Source organism: Myzus persicae, unplaced genomic scaffold (genome assembly GCF_001856785.1).
Source record: "Myzus persicae strain clone G006 unplaced genomic scaffold, MPER_G0061.0, whole genome shotgun sequence".
NCBI classification, from domain to species: Eukaryota; Metazoa; Arthropoda; class Insecta; order Hemiptera; family Aphididae; genus Myzus; species Myzus persicae.
Genome location: NW_019103975.1, coordinates 160551 through 174268, shown reverse-complemented (window position 1 = coordinate 174268; position 13718 = coordinate 160551). Strand labels below are relative to the sequence as shown.

At 29.7% G+C, this 13718-nt stretch overlaps 3 protein-coding genes across 3 annotated transcripts; 1 reads left to right on the top strand and 2 right to left on the bottom strand.

Annotated features, from left to right (window-relative positions):
• Positions 1 to 4894: 4894 nt before the first annotated feature.
• Positions 4895 to 5374, top strand: LOC111037086. Its single transcript, XM_022319451.1, has one exon. The coding sequence runs from the start codon at positions 4895 to 4897 to the stop codon at positions 5372 to 5374; it is 480 nt and encodes a 159-aa protein (XP_022175143.1).
• A 586-nt stretch (positions 5375 to 5960) lies between these two features.
• Positions 5961 to 8078, bottom strand: LOC111037085 (protein ANTAGONIST OF LIKE HETEROCHROMATIN PROTEIN 1-like). Its single transcript, XM_022319450.1, has 4 exons — positions 8002 to 8078; positions 6974 to 7057; positions 6565 to 6832; positions 5961 to 6485 (listed from the first exon to the last, which is right to left on the bottom strand). Exons 1-4 carry the CDS (start codon positions 8076 to 8078, stop codon positions 5961 to 5963), a joined length of 954 nt encoding a protein of 317 aa, XP_022175142.1.
• A 794-nt stretch (positions 8079 to 8872) lies between these two features.
• On the bottom strand, positions 8873 to 9783 carry LOC111037084 (52 kDa repressor of the inhibitor of the protein kinase). Its single transcript, XM_022319449.1, has 4 exons — positions 9550 to 9783; positions 9179 to 9430; positions 9004 to 9095; positions 8873 to 8910 (listed from the first exon to the last, which is right to left on the bottom strand). Exons 1-4 carry the CDS (start codon positions 9651 to 9653, stop codon positions 8873 to 8875), a joined length of 486 nt encoding a protein of 161 aa, XP_022175141.1. The 5' UTR covers positions 9654 to 9783.
• Positions 9784 to 13718: the final 3935 nt, after the last annotated feature.

Sequence of the window (13718 nt, the reverse complement as noted above, 5' to 3'; positions counted from 1 at the left end):
ATAGCACCCATATCTTATGTTTTTCATGTGATCTAGACATATTTCTTATTTTGGTATTTATAACCAATAATTATTAATGTTTTATGTACTTATATGTCTTTTATTTAATTTGTATTTAATTGCTGTTTTACAAATTATATTATACTATCTAAGTTTATCCACATATGCAACTCTCAACCTCCAACACAAGCCTGATGCTTACAGGAGGTTGATAAACAATATAATAATTATATATATATATATTATATTATATTATTATTATTGTTAAATTGTTAAAATGTGTTAATTTTCTATAGCAAATTTTTTTTTCTAAAAAAAAAAAGTAGCTGTTGATATTTATACCTAATTCTATCAAATTAAGAAGTAGTTGGTTAGCTATTCTCACTAAGCCAACCGATCTTGAGAACCAGCTGTTTTTGAATCTATAGAAATAAACTTTTCTAAGTTATATTTTACAGGTTCTAGGAACTTAAGACCTACATTTATAGATTAACACAATTGAACAATTAAATTATTATGATTTATCTATGAGGTAGGTTATTATACCTATATTTAATCAAATTAATAATGTTACTTAAAAATGCAGAGACGAAGAGTCTCTACTTCACAATTCTAACTCAACTGGTTGGCAGTGCAAATTATTCATATTATCGTACTCTATGTTCCTGTGTTCTGTTTACCTAAGCAAATTCACCGAGCACGACATAAATGTAATCAGTAATTGTACATCAGTAATCTGTAAATCGTAACAGTTACCTCCTTCGCCATTTAAAATTTGCCCTCAGGTTTACTTTGAAAATAAATCATAAAAACCATAATCAAAGGTATGTTAGTAAACACTTGTTACACCTTGGCTATTTTGGACAGTGGACAACTATTCTGTTCTTCTCAGTAAATGAAATAGTCTTGTCGGAATATCCCTCTTTTATTTTTTTAGGGTATATCACAGTTATATTTCAATTATTTTGATTTAAGTTGCTTATTAGTGGTCATGTCGTTTTTATATTATTTTTGAAAATAGCTAAATTACATGTATGATGTATATACATACCTATACATTCCACAAATATTAGAATTATATTTACTTATAAATGTTTACATATCCATTGAAAAACGTTACCAAAGATATTTTTTTTGTGATTAAAATTGACATGTTTTAAATTTTATTCTATAGATTTGGGTTAAAAAATGTTTAGAGCAATAGTAGCTCTCAGGATTTACATAACATAGTAATTAAATAAAAACTTTTTGTTAGTAAAAAAAAATTGTAAAGTAGGTATATAATAAAAATACAAAAGAAAAACGGTATTATAGTATAGCTGTTAGAACAGCTGTTTAAGAATTCGATTCATAACATTGTTGCTCTCGTTTTGTTTCTTATTCTGAAAATTATCTGTGATAAAAAGTTTAATGTATTGTAAGTATTAACATTGTCATCAATCGCTCACGCATATGTTCTATAGTATATTCTATCCAATGGAAAATAGGAATGAGAAGTAAAAAAGTAGTCCCTTTGTTCGTTCTATCAAAACATATATTGAAATCCCATTCGATTTAAGATATTTTAATTTTATTTAGTATCACAAAAGTCGTCAAAGTCATATGATGTGTGCCTCATAATTATCGGTCACCATAAAAAGGTCTGTACCAAGTAATGTTGGTTGGCAAGATTTAAAACTAATACAAATCGGGTTGGGAAAATCAAACTTTTAAATGTTATATCAATTTCCATTTTAAATACCTATTACTTTTAAAATTGAGCCATTAGCTGTATGAACTTTAATATTTTTCGTTTCAATTAAGGGGTTAGTTGACTTGATTACTTGTTCACTATTAATAACACCAGAATCAAATATTAAAGATGATTCTATATTTCTATGTTATTTATATGTCCTCTTACTTCAAGTCTAACGCCTGGAATAAGTGCTTTTGATATTGTTGATTATTAATTTTACTTTTATTTCCATTACGATACAATAAGACTTTTGTTTTATCTTATATGAACTCAAAGTGGCCGAAAGAAAAACACATGTTTTATGTATATTAATATAAATCTTACTAAGTATAAAAGACATTTGTATAAAAAAACAAGAACTGCTGCTAAAGAAAAAGGTTATTCATTTTTGTGGTTAAATAATGATGCTGATATTCTAGTTTGTAAAGATAGTAATTCAAATGTTAAAAAGATTTCTTCTGAAACTGATATCTTTTCTCTTAAGCTGTTCGAATAGGAAGTGTAATTCTGGTTATTGTATGTGATCTACATTAATTAATGAATAATGATATCAAGTTTTGTATTATTGTTTTGTATGACACTTGGCTTTTAAAATATGTAGATTTTATTATTAATGGTTATCAATCTTTTAATTTTCTATTGGTGTAAATAATATGTCGGACCTCGGACGGTATAACTCTTTTCATTAAGTATAGGTATCAAGTTAAGAATGTTTCTACTAACTTCATGTCTACTGTTGATTTCATTGAAATATATTTTTATTTAAATGTTATAGAATACCTAGGTTTATTGTTACTGGCTGTTATAGATCAAAATATTCAAAATATGATTCTTTTTTATCTTCTTTAAATTATTATTTGACACAGAGTTCTGTATTCAAAAACCATACTATTTGTAGTGATTTCAATATTGATATCTTAAAAAAGAATAATCTAAAAGTTATAAATTATTTAAATATTTTAGTTGTGTTTTTGTTTTTTTATTCATGCATTAATAATGTAACTAGGTAATCAAATATACCTGCCAGTTTTTTCTCATTAATGTATGAAAAAATTGCATTTTTTAATTTTTTTTTAATTTCTCCAATCTCCATAACAAAAATTAAACAAAAATGTATGAACTCACTTTCATCGATGTCTGAACAAAACGTTAACAGTAATTTGCACTGAATGTGAAGTTGGATCTATAGTCTATAAATACATGCTTAGCAATAAAAACAAATTACAAATGATATAACAGATAAGTTGTCAAGGCAGTGGCGGCACCAGGATTTTTTGCTAGGTAAGGCCAATGGGAGGCCATCAATTATAAGGTAGGGCCTCCAAAAAATGAGATTTTAACAATAAATAAATAATATTTAAAAAAACAATTAAAATGAGCTAATTACTATATTTAAAAACTTTAAATGATTATCGATTACAACACTATAACAAAACTACTTTAAAATAATTTTACGATTGCTATGTGCATCTGCAAACTTCTTTATTATTTCATCAATGTCTAGTGACTTAGCTTCACGTTTTTCAATAGATATAATGCTTAAACTTGTAAGATTAGTGTCTAATTTCTTAAGTAACTCTTTATGCGTTTCATGCATGAAAATGTACGTTCACACGCAGCTGATGACACGGGTATTGTTATAGCAATGGAGCATAATTTATATTTTTCCGAAAATGCTATTTCATATTCCTTAAGAAAGTTATGAAATTGGAAAACATCTTTAATTTTTAAATTATTTTTTGTTTCATAGCGGTTCATGGACTTATGTAATATTTTTAATTCTGATTTTAGGCATTCTATGTCACCTAAATAAGCTTTAGAAAAAGGAAGTATAGTGTCATATGTTAAAAATATTATTGATTCTGGATTAAGAGCACTTATACCGCTCAGATAATATCAGAATTATCACCGAATCTCTTATCTAACTCATTTGTTATTTTGTTAATTATGTCTAAGGCCAGGTCAGTGGTAGGGCCAGGCATTTTCAGGTAGGGCCATGGCCCTACCTGGCCCGTCCCTGGCGCCGCCACTGTGTCAAGGTTTATAGAGTATATGCACCTACTATTAAGACATCAGATGTAACATGTAAGTATGTAACCGATAGAGGGCTATATTTTACTTAATAGGTACCTAGTATCTACCTAGTACCTTATGTACGACCATCGACATGGGCGCTTTAAGCGCTTATATAAGCGCTGCCGCGTCGTTCGTCTTGGCGCTTTGAAACGCTCAGACTACAACCGTGACGTCACGGAAAATAGGTGGTACGTCATGAGTTGACGCTCACGGTCGCTTAACAAATCGAGGTAGTGCAGTGAAAGCGTGAGCGCTATTTCCCAAGACGAACGCTCAAATGTGAAATGATAAGAGAACAAGATTAATTTGACGATAACCAAGTTCACAACTATTAATACGTTTTTAATATATTAAATTTTTTAGCTGTTATTTGTTTATACCTACATTTTTATACTTTTACTCAAAATGTCTGAACCAGAAATAGAAGTGACGTTTATAGACGAAGATTCCGGTGTTGAATATACGTGCATGATGACGGCTGAAGAAATTGATCGTGGAAATAGTGGTAATTAATTATATTAATAATAGGTACTTGGTTTTGTTATACTAGAGAAAAATCAGTGAACAGTATGATCAGTTATATTACATAGACACATATTTGCTGTCTATTTGCCCAAATTAACTAAGTTAATTATTTAGGTTTAAATGATCAGTTATTGACTCAAATTTAAGTTCAATTTATTATGTATATAGTTGGTGATCTACAATTTTGTTGTTGTGTTCGTATATCTTTATAGCAGGTACATAATTTGTTAGTGGGTAACTCTCTGCTGTACATTGGTTATCTAGGGAGTCACTGTACTGGATGTGTTCAATTTGAATTCAATGATATAAAATCTATGCATCTTTCTTTAGTTACTTTCTAAACTTTATTTCTGTACTTACAGATCAAACATATTTATTGGAAAAAATAGCTTACCTAAAAGCCAACACTATTATAAACAATATGAATGTGTCAAATGATGAATCTACTATGAATCTACGATCTACTACTAGTGATGATAATGAAGTAACTGGTGCATTTAAATGGCCAAATGAAGCCATTCTTTTACTGATTGAAGAGTACCTATCGGAAAAGAGCAGATGATTTTTGTTCTGGAAAAGTTTCCCAGAAAAAAAACATGGCAAGCAGTATCTGATTCACTTTTAACAAAAGGATATGTTGTCACTGGACCTCAGTGTCTTAGCAAATTTTCAGGCTTAAAGAGAACCTACAAATCGATCAAAGATTATAATAATAAATTGGGAAATGGTCCTAGAACATGGATGTATTTTAATATTATGGACTCTATTATTAGAACAAAACCATATATGAAACCAATTGCTACTGTTTCTTTCACAGGTGTTAAAAATTATGCAACAAATAATGAAACAGTTTCAAATGTTGCTTCTGAAACATTAAGCTGTGAACTGCCGAGAAAAAAATTAAGACAAATACCAACTGTGGATAAAGTTGTTTTAGCTATTCGACAAAATAAAACAATAGATGAAGAAAACAGGGAAAGAAGACATAGGGAAAAAATGGAACAAAAGAAAGAGGCTCATGATTTATTATCAAGATAAGTTACGGCTTTAGAGAAGTAATATTGATCTCTAGATTATAATGCTTTTCCTATTTATTAAGTTGTAAGTGTTGTAAGTATATTATTTTATACTGATATACAAAGAGCTATGTATTTTATTTTATGTTACTTAATACAGTTGTTGTTATATAATATTATCATTTATGTTGATAAATAAATGATACATCCATGTTGATCTCTATATTGCTTTTCCTAATTATTCAGTTTAATATTACTTATAAGTTATAAGTAAACATTGGTATGATTGATTTAAGACTCAAACCAGTAATTAATGTATCTTATGTATGGTTCTATAACACAAATTATCTTTTAAAATTAAAATAATAATCAAATTCTGCAAGTTTTACCAACAATCTAACTCATAGGTTAACCTATGTTTAGCTATGAACAAATATAATGTTACTATTTACTAAACCAATATTTTAAATTAAATTTTTTATACAAATAATTAATAGTGATTGTTAATTATTATACTTTATTATTTAACAGTTACATGCTGTATTATATAGCACTTATTATAATTTATTACACTAACCATCCATGTTCAAATTATACAATTCTAATATTTAATATTTTAATTGTTCACAAATTGAGTCACGCTTTAATAAATCTATACGGTTTGATACACATTCTCTAAATTCAATATTATTTGTTTCTTCTGAAAATATTTGTTGTGGTATCAAGGAATTCGAAAGTTCATCTCCTTGCATCAAACAAATATTATGTAATACACAGCATGATAATATAAATGTCGGTATTAAGTCGATGCGCTCCATGTCAAGTGTCGTAAGCAGACTTCGAAACCTGCTTTTCAGTAAACCAAATGATTGCTCAATGGCCATCCGAGCTGAACAGTGACAGAAGTTAAAATTTTTTTGTTTCTCAGTCAAATGACCAGTGTTACGATTCGGTACAAGGTGTTCATGGTTTGTATATGCAGCATCACCGATTATATGGCCATCATTTGGAAATTTTGATGGATCATCTATATAATTATACACTTCAGAAAGCCGAAATACTCTTTGATCGTGTACTGATCCAACATTTCCAACGAAACAATGTATATAGCGACACTGGTGATCACAAACAGCCTTTATGAAAGAAAACAAATCATCATACATAATATATAATCAATGATTTACAATAATAATAAAATATAAGATAAAATACTTGTAATTGAATAGAATGATGGTCTTTTCTATTGACATAAGTTTCTGGATGTTTGTGTAGTGCACGTATATTTAAATGAGTTCCATCAATTGCTCCTATAACACCAAGAAAAGAACTTGTAGATGAAAACCCATTTTTAACTACTGAAGTTCTATCTGTGTCTGGCCAAACAATAAAATGTGGAGCTAAATTTGCTAAAGAATGGGTGACTCTTCTTACAGCCTTCAATGCAGATGATCGGCTAACATCAAATTTTTCACAAATTGACCTATAAAATAATAAATAGCAAACCATAACTAATATTTGTTGTCTGTTACTTATATATTAGTCTTTTGAATTTTATAATTATAAACACCTAACCTTGTTTGTATGTTTAGGGGTTGAAAATATATATATAAAGAGTATGTACCTATAAGAATCTGGAGTGGCCATTTTCCATATAGCAATAAGAAACTGTTTTTTTGGTGGTATAGTCGGATAGCTAGGCTTATGCCTAGTCAATTTAGGAGTAATCATTTAAAGTATAAATTCAAATATCGATGGAAGCATTCTAAAAATGATATAATATGCATTAATATAACACAGACAATTTCATAAATAAGTTACCTATTACTTGTAATTTACAGTAAGTGTCACGTAAGCACAGTCCCTTAGAATTATGTTGCACAGTCATACTTATGGGATTACTGTAACTTAAAGTTTCTCTTAAAATCGTACCCACGAATAATATTTTTAAATTATAACAAAATAACTAAAACCGTTATTTGTAATTTCGTCAAAATATGAAATTAAAACGTATACAAAAAACACGAATGAAAATGGAAAATTTCGAAGTTTTGAAAATCTCGCTTATGAGTTATTTTTATATTAACATTTTAGATTCGGAGAGGAGCGATGAATGTACTGATTTTATAATGATGTTTTTTTTTCTGTCTGTCACCAACCATTCATTTGTGTAATAAAAATGCTCCAATTTTCGAGATCAGTATCTTTTCTGATGGTAAATTGAATCAAGTACTTAAATCTAGTCCAAATTGAAAATTCCAAGTAATTTTAGAAAGCGTCCAGAAAAACAGCATAAAAGTTTAGAAAAAGTGGTAATTTATACACAAAATCAATGTTTGAAAAAAATCGAATTAATTTTTTTGGTGTAACTCAAATTAACTGCAGTAGACCATTGGAATTTTCAAACTTTTTTTGACACTTTTTGAGCTATTTATAGCAATGATCATTTTTAGATACTAATACCATATACTAAAATTAATTAATTTAATCACAATAATATCATGAAATATGCCTACCTATAGTAATATTATATTATATTATAGGCTGACCACGATCAGAATCGTTTTTCGTATACAAATAATGCAATGATATTATAATATTATTGAACTCAAATTTAATACCATCCATTACAGTGACCCACTTGTAACATACTGTACAGCAGACCGACATCCACTTTGCCCACCTTTGCAGATTTTGAATACTGACCATGCATACGGGTCCATATCCATAGTATACGTACCTAAAGTGTGACTTGAACTGTCCATCGTCGAACAGGTATAACAGTTTCGACATAGTTTTGCATACGAAGTACGAGCACAGAATAACCAGAAGAGACACCTTTTCAGTTTAACATGGGTTCTTATGGGGCACAGATTTGCAACACCTGGTGGAATATCAGTGCTGCCGGTAGAAAGATAATTCCCATTATTCTTTGTTTCTAGCGCGACTGTTATTCCCTGAACAGAGGCAATTAGTAATTACCTTAAACGACGATTATAAAGAATCTTTATAATCGTGCTTTAGCCTAACCTAATAAGTAATAAAGTTGTAAGTTGCAAGTTTGCAACTTGCTTACTCGCCTCAGTGTCTTTTGTGTTTATGTTCCAAAATATGAAGTCTGTACTCTGTAAAGTGAATAACTGATTTTTCAATTTCTGTGTTAGTTAATTTTTATTTGAATTATAAAATGTATATTTTAAATTAATAACATAACATTTTTTGTCTAGCATAGGTAAGTGTAGATCATGAAATATATATTTTAGATCATAGGTGCATTGAACAAATAAATCTCAAAATACATTGTAGGTTTAAACAAATTTATTACAATTACATGTATATAATATATTTACAAGTTACAACTACCTAGGTACATATATACAAAAATAAAAAATGTGTATTGTATAATATTAAGTAGGTACTTATACGGTAGATACCTTTATACATATTAGTAATTTTTTTAGTCAATTAATTCTAAAAAGTTGTATAAAATGGTAAAATATGACACAAAATTTAATAATATTAATTATAAATATGAATCATATGAATCAACACTGATTGAACCTAAAACAAAGAATAATAGATTATTAATTATTATAATAGGATTAGGCTGATCTGCAAATACAGTAGAAACATTTAAAATAAGCTGTAACATACGTAGTATTGAACAAGATTGAGAAGCAATAGGTGTCGAACAAGATGGAGGGTCGTCAATTGCAAATTGGTCATTTAAGGGTATCAATTCTTCACTATTATGTAAGGATGATATTTCATTTTCTACAATGTTACCTAGTTAAAAAAAAATAATAATTACAAATTACTTAATTTTTACTTTCTAATTAGGTAGTGACCAGCTTTGCACAACGCTAGCCAGTGTACACTAGGTATACAAGTAAACAATGAATAATGATGCTTACCTTTAAACAACGTTGGTATTGCGTTAATTGAGAGCCTTGACTTTTCAGCATTTATATACATTTTATCCTCAAAATGTAAGGAACATATTCTATAGTTTTTGTACAAAACTATAGGTTCAATAGAAGGTAAATTTATTGGACCACATTTTTCAATCCAAACGTCACATCTAAATTTGGTTAAAACAAATATATGTATAATATTAAATATAATACACATAGAAATAAAATAGCATTTGATGAATTTGCTTTTTGATTTAACTTCCAATAACTAATTAATATTGCTTACCTTGCAAGATCCTTCGGAAATCTATGGAATTTTGTTCCTTCAATTTTTGAGGAAGAAATGCTGGTGCAGTACAGCAAGCAACATCTATTTCCTCCCGAATACATTTAAAAAACAAAAATTACGATTAATTTGATTTAATTTCTTAATTAATAAAATAATTAAAACATTAATTTCAAATAAGAGCGCAAAAGTTAAACTGATGTTTTGTAAACAATCGCAGATATATGGACAGCTGATGTCGAAAGTTAGTAAACAAACCCTTATCAGTGTGTCCAGACATAAAGAATTTTACATTTTTATTATATACATGGATACACTGATATTCCACAAAGTTGAACAGATTTTTGAGTGCTCAGCGTGTGTCCATTCTGGTTATTCTGTGGTACGAGGTCTTTTCTATCAGTCACACACACTGCCAGCTCTAAAACTTGGCTATCATCGTCACTTTCCTCAGACGATGAGGAAAATATGATATCTCCTACTTGTTGTATAGCTAGTACTAGTAAATTGCGTTTATCCATTTTTAAATTAAGTCAACGTCAACACTTGGAAAAGTTTTAGAAAAATCGTAAATTCAAAAACAAAAATAAATTAATTAAAACTGATAACCGGCGTAGTGATCTGATAACGTCGCAACGCTCACGCAACCAATATTCGCGTTCGTCTAGAGGCCTACCTGTCCTGTGAGCGCATAAGTCTAAACGAACGGTTCAAAGCGTTTACGATAAGCGTAAGCACTGAAAGTGAATAAGCGCCCATGTCGAACGCACCCACCATAATAGTACATTATTGTTAGTACTTAGTACTGATTATACCCGATAGTCCCGATACATCGATTTTACAACTCAAGGTCATTTATAATCCAACAAACAAAATATAAAAGATTTAATATTTTTAACGATTAGGTATGTCTGAAGCAGCCCAGAATTATTGTCATAACCTAGGCCCTAGGGAATATTTCTTAATGCATCATTACCTGATAATAATGGACATTGACGATATTTCTTAGTCAATATCGTATACTGTCTAATTTGATCGGAAATATCGTTATTGACTTGTCATTAACATTAATTCCTCAATTTACGTCTTTGCGGGCCACATATACAGTGTGATCACTATTTAAGGTAACACTAAATATTTCAGCCGGATGAACTTTTATTGAAAAAAATTTTGGGGGAACCTAGAGGTACTGAAATACATATTTTGTGAAATTTTCAAATTTTTAACACTTATAGTGTGCAGTGCAAAATGTATTTTATTTATGGTAATACTTATTTTTAGCACATGATATGGGTTAACTGAATTTTTTTCAAGTCGATTTGACTCATAATACTTGGGTCTAAGTTCAAACTTGAACGAATGATAGCCATTATTCTTTTGAAAAAAAAATGTTTAATTTACCTGCATGATCTATTATGATAATAAATAAAATTATAAATTATACGTACAAACTTTTTTTTTCCAAAATGTATTAATGGCTGTCAATGTTCATTCAACTTAGTAATTAGAGCCAATAATATTATTATGAGTCAAATCGACTTGATAAAATTCGTTCAATCCAAATCATATTGTGTTAAAAATAGATGTTACAATTTAAAAGAATACATTTTATACTAAGCATCGCGCTTACCGTAAGTGTTTAAAATTTGAAAATTTCACGAAATAAGTATTTCAGTGCCTCCTAAGTTTCACTTGAAATTCATTTCGATACAACTTCATCCGGCCGAAATATTTAGTGTTACCTTAAATCGTGATCACTCTGTATATAATATGTTAGCGGTAATGTCTGTGATACCTTATTTCATTAAATAACTAGTCCTTCTATGAAATTCCTAAATAAGCTCCTTAGTATATAAATTACACTGTTAATTATTAACAACACCAATATTTCTACTAATTATATGAAACACAATAGGTTTTATATTATAGTCTGTTTTATTACTCATAGTGCTATATTTTTCATAAAATCGTTTTTTCTTAAAAAATATTTTTCAAATAATTTCACGGCACCCTAAATAAAGTTCGCGGCACCCTGTTTGGAAATATCTGAGTTACTATATAGAATACCAGTTGGGTTTTCGCTAATGTATGCAATTCGGGACTGAAGTAGATAACACATTTTAATTTTTTTGTCGTTGTATTCAAGGTGGATTGATATTAATCCACCTTTGTTGCATCAATAAAAAATAATATGATATGATAATATTGAACCACTGTACCATTCGACATAGACTATACTTATTCTTGTGACAGAATATAGCGACTGAGCGACATACAAAGATAGTTTGATCATTTTAAGTGTTGTATAGTGTAACAAGTGTGCTTATTAAAAAAAAGGTGCCCATCTTGTCGTATGGACTTTACCGATTTTACCACTTTACACAACTATATTTCGATTTTAGACAGTATATATTATTATTCTCGTACAAAAGTGGTTTTAATGACGAAAAAAAATTCTTATAAATAATTAATAGGTATATTATTAAAAAATGCTATATGTTATCAACGCTCGTCATCGTCTCGTTATTCATTCCATTATCATTAATTATAAATATAAAAATAATTGGGAAAAATAAAAATCAAATAAATAAATATTAAAACACTTGTGAAAAGTATCTTAAAAATTCGTTATTGTGTCAATTTTATTCAAAAGAATTGTCGATCATGACTAAATAAATACAAAAAAATTATGTCATGCAGTAGAAGAATAATGCTAAAATCTTTATAACCGCGTTGAATTACGATGGTATAAATATAAATTGCATAGTATTGCGCATACGACAAGCGTCTCGTAATAGCATATCACTAAATGGTATCCAAAAAGTTCGTAAAGGTACTTATAAATAATTTGCGATTTGTAAAAATAATAATAATTTAATAGCTGTAAATACAAATTGTATTGATAATAATTTAATAATTCTAATAAATCAGAATAATTTAATAATTCTAATAAATCAGAATTATTGATACTTTCATTACAGAATTTCATACATTAACGCCAACATATTATATGCATACACATAATATAGAGCACTGCTTAGATAGGCGCGGGCGACTGCAGAGCACGACGGGTGAGCAACAGAGGCACAGAGCTAAGCTAGGAACACGGACGTCAGCAACGTCAGACCCGCGGAAACTTACAATTTATTAGTAATAACGTTTCGTTGTTTGGCGATGTGTGACTTCTCAATGCTGACTCGACCGACGGTATGCGAGTAAGAAAATCACAGAGAGTATGGTGAAAGGAGTCCGCCGATTCTCCCTGTTATTCGCCCTATGGCACCGCATCCTTCAATGCCCATAGCAGCTGTCTACTATCGCTCAGTATTTTTGCCGCCCCGTCATTCAGGCGGCCGTCGCTAGCCGTCAACAAACGCGCTAGCGACTGCAATCGTCCACCGGTAGAACGTATTTAGGTGACCCAGTGACCTTCTTAATAATTTCGCCGTCAAGTGGAACTCCCCTGACTGCCCCTAGCTTGTTGTATCTTGTCTGCTGCTATTTTTGAAATGAAATCCCTCAGCACGCGCTGGTAATAAGATTTTTGGCCACGACACACGAGCTAGCGGAACGGAAATCCGTCACGAATTCACGATGTATAATAATATTAGGCAACGGCTATGAAAAACGAGCTCCAAGTTTCTCGGTCTCCGTTTTGTGCGGTGCTTCGTAGTCTCCCCATTCTGTTTATTATTATTATTACCATTACCGACAATGTTCGATAGCCGAAGGATGAAAGATAGGAATATTTAATAACATACACATTACATTACATTACATAGTAGTATAGTACACTGTAGTATAGTTATATGTGACATGTGTCATGTGTGTGTGTAGATATTTCGCACATATTTTAAGGAAATATTATTATGTTATACTATTATATGTATTAAAACCATGTAATAGGCATAACATACTTAAAGTGAATGATAAGTGAAGAGTAAAATATGTGCAAATGATTTTATTTTCCATTTATTTAAATGACAATATTTTGGTTTACTACATTTTTACTTTCGTTACTCATACAAGGTAATCTTTTTCGACACTAAAGAATAGACACGCATTTTGCATTTTGTTCGAATCGTCGTCTGTTGAAATGAAACTTCTTCACGGAGGGTACAACACCGAAAAATTTGAAACGAAATAGTGACTATTGGTCACGGCACTAA

Bases quoted from the DNA above. Each gene is read 5' to 3' on its own strand.
- LOC111037086 (XM_022319451.1), top strand. From the start codon at position 4,895: ATGATTTTTGTTCTGGAAAAGTTTCCCAGAAAAAAAACATGGCAAGCA.
- LOC111037084 (XM_022319449.1), bottom strand. From the start codon at position 9,653: ATGTATTCGGGAGGAAATAGATGTTGCTTGCTGTACTGCACCAGCATT. The intron at 9,431-9,549 runs GTAAGCAATATT...AACCAAATTTAG, and splicing joins TTTCCGAAGGATCTTGCAAG to ATGTGACGTTTGGATTGAAA. The intron at 8,911-9,003 runs GTATGTTACAGC...TCTTTGTTTTAG, and splicing joins TCAATCTTGTTCAATACTAC to GTTCAATCAGTGTTGATTCA.
- LOC111037085 (XM_022319450.1), bottom strand. From the start codon at position 8,078: ATGGATATGGACCCGTATGCATGGTCAGTATTCAAAATCTGCAAAGGT. The intron at 7,058-8,001 runs GTATGTTACAAG...TAAATTGACTAG, and splicing joins GGATGTCGGTCTGCTGTACA to GCATAAGCCTAGCTATCCGA. The intron at 6,486-6,564 runs GTATTTTATCTT...TCTTTCATAAAG, and splicing joins ATCATTCTATTCAATTACAA to GCTGTTTGTGATCACCAGTG.